This window comes from Nannospalax galili, unplaced genomic scaffold (genome assembly GCF_000622305.1).
Source record: "Nannospalax galili isolate Female #2095 unplaced genomic scaffold, S.galili_v1.0 scaffold280, whole genome shotgun sequence".
NCBI classification, from domain to species: domain Eukaryota; kingdom Metazoa; phylum Chordata; class Mammalia; order Rodentia; family Spalacidae; genus Nannospalax; species Nannospalax galili.
In genome coordinates, this window is record NW_008347808.1 from 5,871,102 (window position 1) to 5,890,726 (window position 19,625).

General features: G+C 44.3%; 1 protein-coding gene across 2 annotated transcripts in view; it reads left to right on the forward strand.

Annotated features, from left to right (window-relative positions):
• Eda (ectodysplasin A) overlaps positions 1–19,512 on the forward strand; it is a 434,058-nt gene extending 414,546 nt beyond the window's left edge. Inside the window, exons 3-8 of one of the 2 annotated variants that reach the window (XM_008844375.3) lie at positions 3,545–3,568; positions 8,506–8,685; positions 10,640–10,674; positions 11,586–11,637; positions 14,457–14,587; positions 16,334–19,512. In XM_008844375.3, coding sequence (XP_008842597.1) covers positions 3,545–3,568; positions 8,506–8,685; positions 10,640–10,674; positions 11,586–11,637; positions 14,457–14,587; positions 16,334–16,585 — 674 coding nt within the window. In that variant the 3' untranslated portion in view covers positions 16,586–19,512. The remainder of the gene's footprint in view (positions 1–3,544; positions 3,569–8,505; positions 8,686–10,639; positions 10,675–11,585; positions 11,638–14,456; positions 14,588–16,333) is intronic. The other variant, XM_008844376.3, reaches the window with a different exon arrangement.
• Positions 19,513–19,625: the final 113 nt, after the last annotated feature.

Consider the following 19,625-nt stretch of genomic DNA (forward strand, 5'->3'; position numbering starts at 1 on the left):
GAAGGATCAGGAAGCAGTATTGGTTCCCCAGGTGTCAGGGGCCCCGAGACTAGGAATGGCGCAGGGCCCAAACTAGGAGTATAGAACGGCGAGGCGGGGGATGGAAGGGTGAATGTCGCTTAGGGAGTCCCGGCGCGGAGAGCTGCGCTATAGACTTACCCCAAGAGCAAATAAATCTTTTTTTAAAAAAAGAAATTGTCCAATAATTTTTTTTTATAAAGAAAAAACAAGGAGAAACCAAGGCTGTTACTGACCTCGAAATTTCATCTCTACTGGCTAGTTTTCATAGTACTAGAAGTTTCTGTGCATGTTACTGGCAGAGAAAGGTAATCACGAACTTACCCAGCTGTGAACCTGAAAGCTACAATAACAATTGCCTTGGAAAAATCTGCCCAGTGGTACAATAATGGCACAAATTTTCTAGGAGTAACCAACCACCTTCTAATTGAATTTAAGGCCTGCTTCACAAAGTGAAATTCATACCTGATACTGTTATTGGAGCCAGCCAAGAACTTGTGGCTAGACAAATCACAGGCCATAGGGGAGAATCTACTGTTATTCTGCTAAATAGACATAGTATTAAACTGACTCATAATGATTTACTGTTATACTCATAGGTTAGTGCATATTGCAACTTTTACCAGAGAACTTTCTTCTTATAGCAGATGGTGATTAACTCACACACAAGACTGTGGAGTGCTCAGCCCTAAATGGGACAAGTGTATCAAACCCTCCTCCCACGGCTCAGGGGTTATTGCAGAAGATTGGGGCAGAAAGATTGTAAGAGCCAGTGGTGGTAAATGAATACAAGGAAACTTGTCTGGACAGCACAGAGTAGTTGCAGTCATGACAGCATGAACAAGACCTGTGCAAACATAAGTTAGACAGGGGCCCAGCATGGATGGGGGAGGTGGGCAGGAAGCCCCACCCTAAGCTAGCTATGGCTACAAGGATACCTGGTCTCAAAAAACAAAAACAAACAAAAGGGACCATATTGGCGGCGGGGGTGGGGGGGGAGGTCTGAAGGAGGCAAATAGTATGAACTCACATGAAATGAAAGTAGAAAGGAAGAATACTGGGGAGGTAAGGCTTAAACAGGGAAGGGGTTTTGAGGGACAGAGGAGGAGAAGAGGTGGAGGTAGAGGGCTAACCAAAAGTAATGATGTAAGAAGAAACAAGATAGGGGGGTCCAAAGTTTCAGGCTCATGTGAGGGAACCACAGCTCCAGCTCACAGGAGGGGACCACAACTCCAGGCTCACAGGAGGGGAGCACAGCTCCAGGTTCACGGGAGGAGACCACAGTTCCAGCTTTACAAGAGGCAACCACAGCTCCTGTTCACAGGAGTGGACCACAGCTCTAACTCACAAGAGGGGACCATAGCTTCAGGTTCACAGGAGGGGACCACAGCTCCAGGTTCACAGAAGGGGACCACAACACTGACTCATGGGCAGATACAACTCCAATCTTCCACAAAGCTTTTATTCCTCAAATAACCAGCATAATTCCTGAGGTCCCCTTATTTAGTATTTTTCTATCCAATTTGTAAGTCCTGTGAGGATGGTGCTTTGTCACTATTTACTGTACTACCTTCCATCGGTATGCTCAGAAAGGTTGATTGGCGATGGCCTGATTTCCTCAGAATGTGATACAACAGCACTACCTCATAACTTGCTGAAATGTTCGAAAACATTGACCAGAGCTAGTACAGCTTGACTATGAGGACCAGGTAACTGCAACAGCTGTCATCCTACTGCTCTTGGCTATGAGGCTGGGATGACTAACTGGCCAGTTGGTAGAAGGACAGTGAGACTGGGCCTTTATTGTATAAATCCGTCCCTAAATAGCTTTCTTTTTTTGAGAACAAGGCCCTTCTCGGGTTGTGTTGGTGCCGCTTACTCAGTAGTAGCCATGCTTCCCTGTCAGAACCCCTGCACCGATTCTCAGGAATGCCTAAAGCTGTTTAAAACTATAAAGGAGCCAGGTGTACATGCCTGTGCCCCAGCACTCAGAGACTAAGGCCGGAAGTTTGCAGTTCAAGATCAACCTGAGCCAAACTGTCAAACCCTATCTCAAAAAACTAAACACATTTAAACAACAAAAAGACAAAGGACTAGGAGGAGTAAGCATGAGATAAAGGGGGATTTGAGAAGAGAAGGTCATGACCTTCAGTTGCTCAGCCCAACTCAAAATATCTTCTGCACACTGGTTCCTACTACTACATATTTCTTTGTGAGGGAAATCTAAAGAGTAGTTTTTAGGGGACTTGTGCAGCTCTAAGGCCATACTGGAAACCCTCCAGGTTAGAAACTCTATTAACTGCCTATGGAACCTATTCTTGTAGATAGAGATCATTCCAGACTTGTTGCAAGAATTAAATGAGATAATATACAGAAGCATGACTTGTAAACTATAGAATAATATAGGAATGCTCCTGATGACACTAACAACAGTTCAGTGTTGTGCAATATTGAGTTTGTGGGAGTTTGGAATGAATTTTAAATACCTGTATCTAAAGAAGTTTAGATCTATCTACAGAATAAAGAGAACTGAGCCCCTAGGAAGAACAGTGACTGAGACCTAAATTATGTATGTCTAGGAAGCGGTTGTCACCTAATGTCACCTAAATGTTAGGAATGTCTTGGGTTTTCTGAGTTCCCTCTATTGAATAAAATGATTTTCCTTAAAAGCAATTCCTGAGAAAATGCTTGTGATTTCACTGCTGATGAAACTGTTGACATTTCCTTTAAAGCATCTATTAAGTTATGGTAAATTGCAGTGGGAATGCATGTGGCCCCCACATGAGTGTATTATGGTTGCACTGTTTTAATAAATAACAAATTAAGGCACAATAAGGAAGTGACTAAAAAGTAAACTGCTGCTGCTATGCTTCTTCCATAAAAACACCCCTTTTTTCTTCTTTTTTACGATGTGAAACTTTATCAGAGCTTCACCTGAATGCATGACTCTGCCACTTGAGGACTTGCAGAATTAATGGAATGCCATCCTAAGGTTGTTGAGTTGCACATTTCTGGGCTTTCCATCTCTACAGAGGAGTACCCTTTCTTTCACTCCTGACTAAAGTGGGAAAATGTTTTTCTTTATGGAAAACTCTTGTTTTTTTTAATCCTTTAAATTTTATGTGTATAAGTGTTTGCCTGCATGTATGTAGGTGCACCATGTGCATGAAATGCTCATGGAGGCCAGAAGAGGGTGTGGGATCCCCTGAAACTGAATTTATGGACAGTTATAAGTTGCCACATGGGTGCTGGGAACCAAAACTGTGTCCTCTGTAAGAGGAGCCAGTTCTTTTAACCACTGAGCCATGTCTCCAGCCCCCTTCTTTATAATGTTTGTGCCCTCAAAATCAGCAAACAAATTGGAGGGGCTTGATAGTTGGGAGATACCTTGCCTAAAACCTGACCCTTGGCTGTGGAGCTCTCTTACATTTGCAGTGCCTTAAAGTTCCCTTTTAGTGACCTTCCAGAGAATAACCATTTTCTTTTAATTTCTACTGATTTAATTTTTTTCTTCTATTTCTAATAGGTCCTGTTAAAAACAAGAAAAAGGGTAAGTTGAGCTCCCAATTTTATTAAATTGCCATGTCGTATCTTTTTGTAAATTAGAAAAAAAATGAAAGAGGTAGGATTTTTGCATTAATTTCTTTCAACATTGAATGTCCATTACTTTATTCAATCACATGTGATTTATTTAAGTATTGTACTTCCTGAAGAGCAAGAATTAGTTCTTCAGTAATGAGCCATGAAAGATAGAATTGATTCTAGCAGTTGTTTTGATGCAGTTTTTTGTTGGTTTTGTGTTTGTCCCTAGTGTCCTCACCTGCCACTTCTCCCAGTACAGATTGAATCTAGGACTTTATAAATGTTAGGCAAAAGCTCTGCCATTAAGCTATGCCCCTAGTCCTTGTTTTGGTTCTTCTTTATTTCCTATTTGCATCTGTCTCTAGTTCTTATTTCTTTCTCTCCTTATTCTTTCCACTGCCCTTCTTCCCCTTTTCCCATCCTTTATCAGATAAGTGATCACATATGAATGAAAACCTGAGACAACTTATAGAAAAAAAGAGCATATTACCTATGGAAAGATATCAATACTTTGTTTCTTGGTCTGAAAACTGTCTTTATTCGATTTTCCAGATGATCAAAGAAGGTATTTCTTGCTTTGAGAATTCAATATAATTTTCTCTGTGATGCAAAAACTAGACTGTTATATTATTCTGGTCCTTTTGTGTTTTTAAAGTAGCTTCTAGTCGGAGAGCTCCATTGTGCAGCCTATGGTTTAGTGAGTCCATATTGCACTTAAGTTGGGACTGGCCCTCGGGCCCATAGAGTGCTTGGCCTGTGTAACTGAAGAGGAAAATTCCAAGAAGAAGGTTCTAAGGACTAGGCAAATGTAGTCAACTCCTTAGCACTAAAAAACAAAACAAAATGGTGAAACAAGTTTATGTACTTATTTACTTCTGGATTCTGACCGGAAAGGAATATAGAGATAATACAAAGACAAAAAGGTTTTATTCAAGTCCTTACTTATTTTTCTGTGAGTATGGTACTTGGAATTAAACTCTGGGCCTTACACTTGCTAGTCAAGTGCTTTATCATTGGGTATATCACCAACCCTCCTTTTACTTTCTTTTGAGACATGAGCTCACTAAGTTGTCCAGACTAGCCTTGAACTCAGCGATCTGCCTGCCTAGGCATCCCAAGTAGCTGGGATTATAGGTTTTAAAATTCTTGAAGAGAAGTGATTCTGTTAAGATTTATGGAGGTTTCTAGATCAGATTACCCATCCCAAACTAGGCCCAAATGACTAACTTCAGGAGCATCCTGCCATTCCACTGAGCACTAGGGTATTCTGCTACCATCATGTACCCTTATCCACATGTCAAACTTGTGTTTCTGTTCTTTAAAAAATCTGAAGAATGCCCTGGCCTTGTGAGGACATGAATTGAGCACAGTTAGAAAACAGTCAGAGAGCTGGAGTTAGTAACAAATCCTTTCTCTGGGTTTCTTGGGTGTTCACCACCAAGATACTCTGTCTTTTAAGAAAGTAAATTTGATTTTCAAGCATTTGTTTTTGTACTCTTGTCACATGCCTTCAAGATAGAAATTATAACTCGGGGGTTGGAGAGATGGCTCAGAAGTTAAGAGCACTGGCTGCTCCGGCAGAGAACCAGGTTCTAGTCCCAGTGCCCACATGGTGGCAAACAACCATCTGTAACTCCAGTTCCAAGGGATCCAACGCCCACTTCTGACCTCCTCAGGCATTGCACAACACAGGTGCACTTACACGCATGTAGGCAATACATTCATACATATAAAATAATAAAAATAAATAAAAATTTTCAGAAAAGAATTATAACTCAGATCATTGCCCAGCATCGCTACCTTGAGTATGGAACACTGTTGGGAAGAGAGTACATAAAGGCCTTAAACATTCACTTTGGTTAAAAGTGATTTAGAAGCCATTTAATGTGGATTTCCTTGGACACCGTAAATAGGCACATACTTGAAGAGGTAAATTGAATTGTTTGCTTAATTTTCACCCTTTAATGGAATTTTCCTACTCCCACAGCTCCCTCTCTCTACCCATTACCCCTAACCCTTTCACTCACTAGCTTTTGGTTGTTCTTTAAACATCTGGGACTTAGCTAAAAGGTTAGGGAAATGCCCCTCTGATGAAGTTTAGCTTTGAAATAATGTGCATATTCTTTTATCTAAGACTACACAAGGTAACTTTTTAAGTGTGAATATCTCTAAGCTTTTGTATCTTGAAGTGTTCTGTTAAAGTTAGGGAATCTAAAGAAGGAATTCAGTCTCTTGGTCCAGAGGTCATTTTCTGCATTCTCTTCTCTGGACCTAACTTTCTGTAATTACACAAGTAGGAGAAGTATACTTGCCTGGTTGCAGAGAAGCAGAGGGCCAGCTGCAGAACTGGATCACAGCGGGAGCTTTTTCTCAAATGCCTTCTAACATTTTCATAAGTGAACATTCTCTGTTTACACTGCAACCATTATTCTCCTGGACTGGAGGAGGTTCTGGCTGTAATTCTTCCAAAATTATGTTAAGCAATTACAGGGGACTCACATTCTTGGAGCTGAAGTTTGTGCTACCCACAGAACACCCTCTAGCTATAAAATCTCTGTGGGGACTGGAAGTACAGAGACCCAGGACAACCTAATACATACCATCTTCTATGTCTAGTCCAACCAGAGACTAAAGAAGGAGAAGCAAACCTTACAATCAGGCTAGAAAAGTTCTCCCTCTGCCGTTAGTTCAGTCTTTCTTATAGAACTTCAGTCTAAAGAGTAGACAGAGAAATCACCAAGCCCAAGCTCCTTGTTTCACTGATAGAGAAAGGTTCAAAGAGAACAAGGGATTTGCCCAAAGTGCATCTGTGGCAGAGCTGGGTTTTACATCCTTATCTCCTGAGTCCAGAGTCCATGTTCTTTCCACTACACTAACTAGAATTGAAACTTGGGCGCTGAATAAGCATCCTTTGGAAGCTACCCAAATCCAAAGGGTTTTCCTATTCAACATCTTAAAATTGGATATATCTAGAATCTAGGCAGATTTAATCTTTTACTACTAAGTTCAGGGTAAATGCTACAGTTTGTGGCTCCAGGTCTTTAAGGCTATAAGGCCTCTTGAAGAAACGTTCTCAGGACCATTCTTTCCTCTCTGAAGAAGAGGCCCCGTGATGATCCATTATTTCATTCCAAATGTACATGTGGTTAGACATGGACAGTTGGCTTCTTTATGGGGCTTTCCATGAGTACTTGGTTTTTTTCTACATGAAGCATTATTCTTAAAGGAGGACCTGATAAATCAGGGCAGAATTCTCCAAGCTAAAGAATCTGAAGAACAGGGGGCTGGAGAGATGGCTCAGCAGTTAAGAACACTGGTTGGTCTTGCAGAAGACCCGGGTTTGAATTCCAGCACCCACATGGCAGCTAACAACTGTCCGTAACTCCAGTCCCAGGGGATCTGACAGCCTCTTCTGACCTCTGCAGGCATTGCATGACATAGGTGCACTTACCTACATGCAGGCAATACATGCATACACATAAAATAAAAATAATAAATAATTTTTTTTTAAAAAGAACAAAAAAGAATCTGAGGAACACAGAGCTGGAACCAGTTAAGAAGATTTTAAAGTGAAAGTAGAGAGGCTTATATTTAAGACTAAGAAACTATCTCAGGGGATGACATTGTAAAAGATTTCCAATCCTGGGCCTTCCATTATAATTGTGAGAAGGTAGTAAACACAGAAAGAAAGAAATCTGTGACTACTCACAGTCCCTAAATGAGTCTGTACAGAGCAGAGCAAATCAACAGGAAGAGCTGGAGTCGGTCGGATTCAAGGCCAATGTTATGATTTATTCGACATGGCTACATCCTGGAAGAAATGTTGGAAGGACTGAAATATGAAATGTAAAGACTGAGGGTCTTCTGGAAGAAGACAGTGAGAAGGAAAGGAGGAAGAGTTGATAGACATGATAAATAATGCCTTTGAGAATACACCCTCTAAGGAAAGTCTCTGAGAAGGTGGATTATTTCACCTATAAAATAGAGATTGTTAGGTAGCCTAATGTCTTTAAGTATATGAGAGGTTTTATGTATATGGTGTTAACTGCTCTTCTCTATCTACACAAAGAACAGAATAAAAGTTCAAATAACCACAGGAGGGATTTCAGTTAAATATACCAAAGAACTTCCTAACAGTGAGCAGTGAGGGGTGATAAACACTGGAACACGAAACCAAGGGACTTTTCAGAATTTCCTTTCTCAAGGATCTTTAAAAATAGAGTTTAGAGAGGTCAGCTGAGAAAGCAGAGCCTGCCTCCTCCTCATCAAGTCTCTCTACTGTGCCTCTCCATCTTTCTTGTTGTTTCTCAACAGTTTCAGTCATTCCCTCCTTCTCCACCTTCATCTCCAAAACTGCTTCCCATTCCTCTTTTGCAGCTGGTGCTGCCCCCACCCACCCCTATCTCCTGCATGTCCTGGCTCCTGAGGAATCTTCCTGGAGCTGGTAGTGTTCCTCGGGTCAGGCTGCCATCATCCTTTTGTTATTCACATCAAATCCACCCAATTGAGAAGTTACAATGAAAGTTTGACACTCTTCAACAATAGTCCAATTCTAAAAGGAACCACAGTGACCTGTAAGTCTGGTTGCTTAGGAGTTCTCTTCCTTTGTACTCAGCTGAAATATAACCTCAGTTTTGAAGTCTTCCCTGGCCTGTTTAGCATTTGGCACTTCTACTCTCCTGTGGCTGAGACTTTTTCCCTATTATACCAAACTCCTCAAGGGCTGTTTATTTTTATATCTTTAAGTCTATCTTTAAGTGCAGGGTGGAGAAGGGAACAAACATGTCCAGCTCTTTAGCACAAACTCCTAGAGGGCTAATGAGAACTACAAGTACACTCCTGACAGTATGTATGTTCTTGGCCATAAATAACTCCAAATGTAACACTGGATCCTGTTTTTTTTAGGAAAGAAAGCAGGGCCACCCGGGCCCAATGGTCCCCCAGGACCTCCAGGACCTCCAGGACCCCAGGGACCTCCAGGGATTCCAGGGATTCCTGGGATTCCAGGAACAACTGTTATGGGACCACCTGGTCCTCCTGGTCCTCCTGGTCCTCAAGGGCCCCCTGGCCTCCAGGGGCCTTCTGGTGAGTTCTCCTGTCATCCACCCCTTAAACACCTTATCAGTACTTTTATAGAGTAGGAGGGGACGATCTTGAAGGAAGTTTCAGTGATGATATATAGTAAAGACATTCCTAATCCTGGGGGATAGAGAGATGGCTCAGCAGTTAAGAGCACTGACTGCTCTTACAGAGGACCCAGGTTTGATTCCCAGCACCCACATGGCAGCTAACAATCATCCATAACTCGAGTTCCAGGGGATCCGACACCCTCTTCTGACCTCCACAGGCATTGCACGACACCGGTGCACTTACATACATGCACACAATACATTCATACACGTAAAATAAAAATAATAAATGCTTTTTTAAAAAAAGAAATTCCTAGGGCTGGAGAGATGGCTCACCACTTAAGAATACTGGCTGTTCTTGCAGAAGATCTGGGTTCAAGTCCCAGAATCCACATGACAGCTAACAACTGTCTATAACTCCAGTTCCAGGGGATCTGACGGCCTCTTCTATCCTCCAAGGGCACTGCATGACATGGGTACATTTACATACACATAGGCAATACATGCATAGACATAAAACAAACTAAATAAATAAAAATGTTTTTAGAAAAGAAATTCCTAATCCAGTGTAAAACTAGAAATTAAATAAGCTCGAGTAGGGCCTGGACTACTCTAATTTTTGTTGCTGCCAACCTATGAAGGACAGGCCATGTGTTCTTGTCCCATGCCAGCCTTTCCATCACAGTCCCTCCCTGATGTTAGTAAGCCAGTAAATATATGAGCCAGAAACAGAGGTAAGAGAAGGAGGCCCTAACCATTCACTGGAGTTTCTGTGGTTATGGATTTGGCCTGCTCTAAAATCCAGCATGGAGTGCCACAGGACGTTTGTATAGAAATAGGTTATAAGGAAGAATGTTGGGGACTAGACAAAATGGTAAGCCCTGGGATAGTTTCCTCCCATGTACTCTGAGATGCTTGATGCCTTTCCCATAGGTGTAGACAAGTAGTCATTTACAGTCAAGTAATTAGAAAGGTATGAGTCACTTGGGCTGTGGCAGCAGCAAACCTGGCACCAAGACCACTGTGTCCCTGAATCAAGTGCTTCTCACACTAAACCCTTAAGCACCATGCTGCCCATTCAAATGACATTCCATCCCTTTGTAACTTTCTCCTGCGGCCCAGCAGGGCAAGCAACAGGTATGGCTGCAGATCCAAACCTGCCTAATTAGAGTTGACAGGAGTCAGACCACCTGAACTTATGCCAATTGTTATTTTTTTTTCTCCTGCTCCTCTCCTGTATTTTGGGACCTCAAAGAAACGAATTCTTTAAGCTGATTTCTCTAGGTCTAAGAATTCAGTAGCAGAACCCAGATTCTTTCACATATAATTCAGACAGGACTCAGCAGTGTTGCCATGGCCACAAGAGATGAAATTAGTTTTTTATTTAATCCAATCATTCCACAGATATTAATTGAGCAATTTCTGTGTACAAAGAGATATATTGCTAAGTGATCCCTGTTCTCATAGAGTTTATTTCCTAGAGTCAAAGAGTAATAATTAAAGAAACAAGATTTTTATAAATGACAGGTGGCTCTATGAAGACAATAGAAAGGGAGCAAAAGGCTAGAAAGTCAAGTGTCAATTTCTCAGGGGCACACAATAACAGAAATGCCCTCTTATCGCTGTCCATGGGTGCTCAGTGGGGCTTGCCTTGATCCAGTATTGGCAAGAGGCCAGCTTCCCTGCTGGGCCCTCTGAAAATGGAGATCAGGAACAGGACTGGGAAGGAAGGGGTGTTCTCTCTCATTTAAGGGCCCTGTGTTCTCTCTCATTTAAGGGCTCCAAGACCTGGGGAAGAATATTCCCACAGCGTTGGCTGTGGGGAGCCAGGTTCTGAACCCCTGGCTGCTAGGATGAGGAGAAAGAAGTCCAAAGAACATGCTGGCTGATTGTCCTGGTCTATTTTGCAGGTGCTGCTGATAAAGCTGGAACTCGGGAAAACCAGGTTGGCTGGGGATTGCCGTCTTCCTGGGGAGGAGGGAATACCTCAGGCTTGGGTTCACCTTGAAGTCTGCTCCCTATGAAATTCCCCGAGGCTTTATTTTATGATTCCCTGGAGGTTCTGAGGTTTTCAGTGACATCCATTGCCAGCTTCTAACAACAGAAAAGCTTTCCCCCAAGGATATGCCTTTAGCTAAGGAAACCCAGTCTTGCCTGGACCATTTTACTCATTCCAAGGGTGACAGAGGGTCACTACAACCAGATTCAATGTGAGTGAAATAAGCTGCCAGTCATTCCTGTTCACCTGGGCTTGACTTACTCCTCAGCCACCCTAGATATCTGACCAGCCCTCAGAGTGCCTGGGGCCTGGAACTGAGAAAAACAGTCAACTGCTCTAGGCTAAAGCCAGCCTGGGCTTCTGGTCTTAATGACATGATGGGCTCCTTCCTAGTCTTTAAGCCCCCTAATCTGTCTCTGTTGGCAGGTCCTACTGCCTGGTCTGGTCTTCTCTCCTCCCTGCAGCTACCCTCACTACAGCTATTAGGCCACAGTGATAAATCTAAACAGCTGCACAGTCCTTGATGGCTTTGTGGGCAGTTTTATAGACACCATCTCACTTGATTTTTCAAATACCCCTATGAAAGAGGCCAGAAAAAGATTATTAAAATCCCCATTTTACAGCTGGGGAAATAATACTCAAAGGCATCACATTTGGTTGAGGGCACCTAGCAAGGAAGTGGTAGAGCCCGAGAGTCATACTATTCTCTATCAGAAATATAGCTACTAACATCCCAAGACAGAGGAAAGGGATCAGAATTGGGATACAAAGGAATCTAGAAACCATAGGTAGAAACACAGGGATGCGTAACCCAGCAAACAGCCGTTACAGTGACTGTCTCCATCTTCTCCTCCCAGCCAGCTGTGGTGCATCTGCAGGGCCAGGGGTCAGCAATTCAAGTCAAGAATGGTAAGAATCAAAGTAGGCTCTTTCCCTAAGAGGAGTTTCTCCCTTTCCTCATCTGCAGTTTCCAAATAATCACCCAGCCTAGCTCCTACCAGATCCTGTGCTTATCCTTGGCAGAGAAGGACATTTGCTACTCCATCGTGCCCTCTACTGACTATTACGTGTAACTGCTTGTACCAAAACCAGTTGCTACACCCAAATTGCATTTAGTTTTGTTTGTTTTTGCAGTACAAGGGAGTGAACCCAGGGCCTGCTAGGCAAGCACACTATCACTGAACTACATCCCAAGCCCACAAATTGCATTTAGAATCCACTGATGAGGGAGATGAAAGGGACTTGTGACATCATCTACCTAGGCATTCTTGATGTCTGTATCAGAGTCACCATGGAGATATATATGTAGTTTGATAAGCATTTTCACAATGAAAATTAGGGAAGGTAAAAATATGTCCAGTAAATTATTTTGTCTGATGGCTCTATGCAGAAAATGGGTGGAGAGGGAAAAAGGATATGTTCTCTAGGAAGTGTGTGACACTTGTGTCTATCAAAAGTGTGAGACCATGTTAATGAGGTTGCAAAATACTGATTTAATGTTATGCCAGTATTTAGGAGATGGGGAAACAGAGTCCCAGAGAGATTAGAAATACCAAAATAAACCATACTGCCATATGTCTGCATGGCACTTTAGAATTCCCAAATGCTTTGTCTTTTATTTCACTTGCTCTTCACACCCTATGAGGTTAGCTCCTTTTTTACAGACACAGAAACTGAAACTCAGAGAGGTTAATTAACTGACCCAAGATTTTATAGTTAGGAGCTGAGATTCAAAACCATATCTTTCTTGCTCTTTCCAGTGTGCTCTGCTACTTCAGTGATGTGTACGTACACTCCACTGAGTGATTAGGTTCATTTTCTTCCCCAAAGAGATATGAACATTCTTCATTAAAGAACAGAACTTTGAAATAATGTCCAGTCCCCAGGGTGCCCAAAGCCTAAAATCTGTGAATCCCCAGGAGTCTTGGGAAGCAGCAAGCCAGCCAAGATGCCAGATGCTTACAGAGCTTAGAGTAGAAGGGAGGGACTGTGAGTAGAAACAGTAAATGAAAGTTACAAAGCTAGCTACATGGAGATAGCTTCTAAGTGCCCAGTCAGTCCTGAAATGGCTGTGCTGAGTTTCCCTAATCATTGGACTTAGCTACTCCCTTGACTGCCAACTGGACGCCTGGCCTAATAGCTTCACAAGTATAAATAGGAGCACAGTAAGACAAAAACCCAAGCACTCATAACCTGGCATGGTGGCGCACACCTTTAATCCCAACACGCCAGATGCAGAGGCAAGAGGATCTCTGTGAGACCAAGGTGAGCCTGGTGTACATGGTGAATTCCAGGGCAGCTGGGGCTACAGGGATACCCTGTCTCAACAAACAAACAAACAAACAAACAAACAAAACAAACAGACAAACAAGAAACAAGCAGTCCTGTTGGGAAACAAGCAGTATGGGACTCAGGATCCTGGGTGGACCATAATCACTTTTGTCCCAGGAGAACAGTGTTAGACAGGAAACAGATTTGTTTGGGTATCTATAGTGGTGGCCTTAGTGTTTATTCCATGCCAGAAGCTACTAATTTTACTCCCACTACCATAATATAGCAAGACTATTTCCAGTCCCTCTGGGCTAATTCCCAGTAGTAGTTTAGGCTGACCACCAGAAGAAGTGAGGAGGACAGCTGTCAAAGACACTATGCAGAATAGTCCATTGAAGTAGTGGAGCCAGGGTTTCTGCCGCTACCTCAGATGGCTTCCTTTTCTAGAAAGCCTTTTTCCTCATACTTCAGAGAAGCAGGCCTTCTGAGACTAGCCAAGGATGTATGTTTAAAATGTGATTTTTCATTTGTGAAGGAAAATTGGCTGAGAGAGAAAAAAAAGGAAAAGGCCCCATGAGCTAAGGCTCCCTCCTCTCATGGTAGAAAGGCACATCTCTCTGTCTTCAAGATGGAAAAAAATAGTCCTCTACTCTGCCATGCTAGTGTTCCGTAACTGAGCTAGGGCTATGAGACAGATGCTTTGCCAAGAGTGCCTCAGCTCTCAGGCACCTTCTATACTTGTGGCTGGTCTACTGCAACCTGGCAGACTATCCCCCCACTCTCATAAAGATACCCCCCATCTATGGGGCCTGGTTACTGGTGTCACTAGACCCAGTTGCCGTGGAGTCTGAATGATCACTCCTGCTCCCTAATCACCCCTATCTAGTTCTCCAGACAGATGGATCATTCAACTAAGTGGTTTCCTGGGGCCCCAGGAAGGCTTCCCAGAAAGGAGTGGGTGTGGGGGAAACCATAGAATGAAATCTGTTAAAGAGAAGGAGAAAACAAGTGAACCTACTAGACAGGAGAGGGATTCAGGAGCTATTGCTGGGAAAGTGAAATTGAAAACCAGGACTTAGCCTGCCACTCAGTGTCTGAATTTTGCCTGTGCAGTTCCTATAACAACAAAGAAAATAGAGTTGTGTGCTTCCTCTCCTTTTACCACCATCACCCAGATGCCAGCTAGAAGGTATAAGTTAAAGAGCCTTGCTGATGAAGAGGTTAAGAAGGGTAGAGATAGACATATAGACCCATGGGGCCCCGAGGCAGGCCTAGAAGTCAACTCTTACAAACTGTATACCTTTCCTGCTTCCTGATGTTCTTCTTAAGGCTTGGCCTTCAGGGTCTTTGTGATTGCTTAGAGTGGGGTCGGGGAGTTGTATACTGTCTGATATTTCTGATTTCTGTTGCCCACATTATTCTAACATGTATTGAGTGACTGCCCTTCTCTTACTGAGATCTTTCAGGTGGAGTTCTCAATGACTGGTCTCGCATCACTATGAACCCCAAAGTGTTTAAACTACATCCCCGCAGCGGGGAGCTGGAGGTACTGGTGGACGGCACCTACTTCATCTATAGTCAGGTAGAAGTGAGTACGGTCTTAGGCCTAACTCTTCTTATATCCAGAATGTAGATCCGGTGCAGGCCACCTAGGGGCACTATGGAGCCAGCCCAAACCATCCAATGGCTAACTTCCTGCTTTGCTGGGGACAGAGGTGGGGGATCCACACTGGGAGGGAACTGAACCAAGGAAAGACCAAGGGGACCGGGTTCATTTTTTTCCCTAGAGAAATATGACTGAACAACTAAAAATAACCCCCCAACACACACCCTACTGTCTGATTCCCTCTTGCAGGGCCCCAGGCCCTTGTTTCCCCTCTGAATTGTTTGGTTCTATAGCCAAAGCTGAACCTTGGTCTAAGTTTGTGAAGAGTTCCAGAGCTGCTAAGAACCTGTCCCAACAACACTGCTAGTTTATTATAATGAACAGTGCTCCTACAGACTTTCTCTCTACCTCAAAAAGATTTCTGACTGTCTTTCCTTCCTTTTTCTCCCATTTGTTTCTGTCTGTTATTCTTGCCTCCTTCCTAATGTCATTCTCCCAGACCTTTCTCCCTCCACTTTTGTCCTTTTCCTGCCCTGGGCCCGCTCCCCCCAGGCCTGCCATTGCCCATCTAGTTCCATCCCTCATCGTTTGCCTCCACTGGGGATCTCCTTGGAGTTAGAAGTAGATAAGCCTGAGGTCAGGGCGTCAGGGTGGGGACTGGGGAGGCAGCCAATAAGCAGGTGGACAAGAGGACTTCAGAGCCAACAAATGGGTCTCGTGAGACAGCAACAAGAGAAGTTGGGCCAACAAGCACTTGCCAGGCACAGACTATCCTGGAATAGCTTGGTCCTGACCCAAGAGATTGTGTGGCACCTGGATACTCTGATAAATCCACCAAAGAGCCTGTGGAGTCACTTTCCATAAAGTAATTTTAGGAGTCAGATGAAGGGGCATGTATGTATAGCCCCAATGTCCTATGGACTAAATTCCAACTGATAGTGGTGAAAAAAAAAATCAAAGCTTGGGATGGGAGGTGCTAAGAGTAATGAAGGATTAGAAAAAGCAATTTTCTAGACATAGGAGAGAATTAGGAGTGGCCCACATGGACTAGGAATGTCCTGATGGTGCCAGGCCATTGACTGTAGGTTCATACTTGCTCCTGGCCACAGACTGAAGTTTGGAGCCTGGGATTTGCTCTTCTGCATCTATTATCTCATTTGTGAGGGCTAGCTCTCCATCTCTCAGGATCTGCTTCTTCAGTCATCAAGTGAGAAGGGCCAAGGTATACAGGGTCAGGGAGAAAAGGGCAGTGCAGGGAGCACGTGCTGCAAGTTCAGGGGGCTGCTGTTCATAAGCTAGAGGAATGGCAAGTCATTACTACAACCTCCCTGGGGCATCAGTAACTTCTAAGCGTATTTATGAATAGTCCTCAGGGTTGGGAACTGGAGGTTAGTCTGTGTCTAGAGCATTGACTAAGCACCTAAAGTGTTTAAAGCACTGTTTCATGCCAAGACCAGGGAGTGTGGTCAGCGAAGGGGCATATACGGCACAATTCTTGCCCTCAGGCAGTCTGTAAGAAAGGTCTGCTCAGCCACCCGAATCCGTGAAATAGGAGAGGGACAGTGTGAGCTTGTCACTGTTTGCCAACTGGCACACTTTGGGGGGAGCACTGCCCCTACACAGGGTATACTGGCAGCTCATCTGAGGAGGTTCTGTCCGCTCACCAGGGGAGGGCCCCACCCTCTCTTTCCTCTCTCCCCCAATCCCTTCTTGTTGCCTCTCACCCAGGTGTACTACATCAACTTCACTGACTTTGCCAGCTACGAGGTGGTGGTGGATGAGAAGCCCTTCCTGCAGTGCACCCGCAGCATTGAAACAGGAAAGACCAACTACAACACTTGCTATACCGCAGGAGTCTGCCTCCTCAAGGCGCGGCAGAAAATTGCTGTGAAGATGGTGCATGCCGACATCTCTATCAACATGAGCAAGCACACCACCTTCTTTGGGGCCATCAGGCTGGGCGAAGCCCCTGCATCCTAGATTCTCCCATTCCACCCCAGCCCATGCCCCTGCCCCAGGTTTGGGAGCCAGGACTCCCAGAACCTCTTAAGTGCTGCTGTGGAGTGAGGTATATTGGCATTGCAGCCACCGAGAGAAATGCCCCAGTGCTATTTATTCCCCAGTGACTCCAGGATAACAAGGCCTACTTGACTTCCCAGAATGACCTTGAGTTACCAGGACAGTTGATGGAGCCCCAGGGTTTGCAGAAAGCAGAACTTTCTTGGGCTCCATCTTGACTGGCTTCTGGCATGACCCTAGGTCCCGCATCAGATTTATCATTTGTTGCACTAAACTGAGGATCCAGGGCAGCAGGCCAGAGAAAGCAAAGGTGCACTCCAGACTCTAGGAGTAACCATCAGACTCCAAGGGGACTGGTACTCTTTTGCCTGGGGGTAGGGATGGGGTGCCATTAGGTTGCAGCCTACAGAAAGGGCCAGGGTGTGTGAAAAGGCAGGTGCTTGTGGCAGAGAGCTGAGAAGAAACCTGCCAAGCAAGCGTCCTTGGCAGTGGAGGCATTCTTGCTGCTTTGCACTATGACCTGCAAGAGGCTCCTAGAGCTCTTCCCACTCAGGCCGACAGGTACACTGTGGCCACTTGATGAGCTCCAGGGCAGGGAACTTTGCTCTGCCTTGGAATCATTGCAGAAATGGCCACAACCCTGCCTATGTAAGAACCCAAATCCATACTTGGGGCCATGCATGTCTCACTTTGTTTACAGATATGCTCATGCTCAGAAAACTACCTGGGATCCTCTTCCAAGTGCCACTCTCCCCAGCCTGACTAGAATTCTTGTCTTCTTTCTCCACAGTGCCTACCTCTGTCTGAGACACGTGCCTCAAGTGGGACCTGTGCTTACATGAGGCTGCTATATATTTAGCTTACCTATGCACAAAGAATTTTCCATTGATTAGGCAATAGATGTATTCTTCATCTAATTCTATTCAAATTGTGTCTAGAAACAGATGGTTAGACTGGAGAGCCTCCAAAAGTCCCTTAGAATTTGAATATTGGTAGCTTTTGAAGTTGCCTGCCACAATAGCCTCCTAAATTCCCAAGTCCTAGAATCCCTTGGGCATCAGCAAAGCAGGGCCTTTCTACCTGGCCCAGAAAAGACAGAGTAGGGATACGACAGGGAGTTTTGTCCATGTTTATTACAACCCAAGTGATCACTGGGTCAGGCCTTATCTGAAAGGGCAGCAGCTGATGGCCTACTGACCCAGTCTTTCTTCAGAAACAGATCATTGTCAGCACAGAGGTTTGTACTGCTCTCTTGAAATCAGGCTCAGGAGAAGCTATCATCTGGATATCTGATCCCTAGTTCTGATGCAAAGGGATCTCCCCCAAGCTTCCTGCACAGTCACTTGCTAGGATTATTCACTCGCCTCCTTTCTAATTGTCCAGGTCCATCCTGGCTGTAGAGTGCTAGACTCTGCCCCAGACTGGGAGCATCAGCCTTGTACAGTCTGCTCCTCTCGCTCCTGAAATGTATTTCCTTTTGAGGAAATTTCATTCCTGAAACTCACCAACAGTTACTGATTTCTCAACTGTGCCTTCCATTTCTAAATAGCCACACTGCTTGGCCATTCAAAAGGTCAGAGCAAGAGGTAGAGGTCATGCCTCCATTGTCTGCTAATGACAGCTTTACAACCCAAAGTGAGGCAAACTTCAGGCCTGTATCTGGCCCCCAAGGGCCAGTGGTAACAGGAATGGTATCAAGCCCTAGTATTTGAAAATTGCTTCTCCTTTATTATTTCCTTTAAAGGAGGCAAGACAGAGAAGATCTCAGGTTCCATTGTTAATTAAGGTTGGGACAGATGAAGCGCTTTGAGTAAGATCTCACCTAGTTTAACTCACAGACTTGGGGCTTTGGACTGGTCTGACTCCCAAGCTGGTCCCTCACCATGCATTGTGTGGAAGGTGGAGACTAAAAAGAACCAATAAAAGTGAACATGTGGAACTGACATCCTTGAAGGTCCTAGGGAGAAACCCAGCCATGCCAATTTGCATTACTTGATGGTACTGCCTGTTTTTTCTTTTGGCTATCAGGCTCCATGGCAAGAGTCAGGTGTTTTCTTGGGAAATAGTCATCAACCTTAAGCATTCTTATGTTGAAAAGAATCTGCCAATCATTAGAGATCTGGGACCCACATAACTGGTAGACTTTATTATTTTTCACCCATCTGATCAAAGAAGCATCTATCACATGGGGACCCGCCACTGTGGGACAAGGTCTTCTGTCCCTTACCCGAGACACAGATTCTGGGAGCCAATCTGCTTCCTGTAGTTAACTGTGACTCCTTCTGTCTTTCTGCCATATCACAGAGACCTTGATGCTGCCAGAGTCCCTTGAGAATGGAGGGAGAACCTGAGAGGACCATTCTAAAACCAGATGGCTATGGGGAAAATAGAGAAAGCTTCCTAATTGTGGCCCTGAAGGACATGCCAACCTCACCACACTCTCCATGCATGGGAATCATAGAGGAATTGGGTTTCTCACTATCCTTTGTTCATTCTGAACCCTCAAAAGGAGCCCTAGAAGGAGAGGGCTGGGGAAGGAAGGGGACCCTGTTGTGGGTAGTCATGTAGGCAAGGCACTGAAACATTTACTGATAGGAGAATAGGGACTTCGATTTACAGTTTGGAATTATTATGATGTGAAGTTACGGGGAGGGTGGAAGAATAGCATGGAGGATGGGACGAGGGCATTTTTAGGCAAGCAGGTGACAAATTTGAAGAACTGCATGGCAGGAGCCTCTACCAGCTGCTTGGGCTTCAGCAGCCAAACTGGCACAAAAGGCTGGAGGTTGTTTGACTACTGGTTCCCTGGAAGATGTAGTATTTGCCTTAGTTGCCCCTTTAACCATCCTGAGCCAAATCTCTCTTGTGTAGCAAGAAAAGGCTAAGGATCCTAGAGGAAAACAAAGATTTAGATCCACATGTGAGTGCTTGTGTTTTATGCAACTTCTACTGGATACAGACAGAGAAATTTTGAACTAAAAAGGCTCTTCTTAGAGGAAAT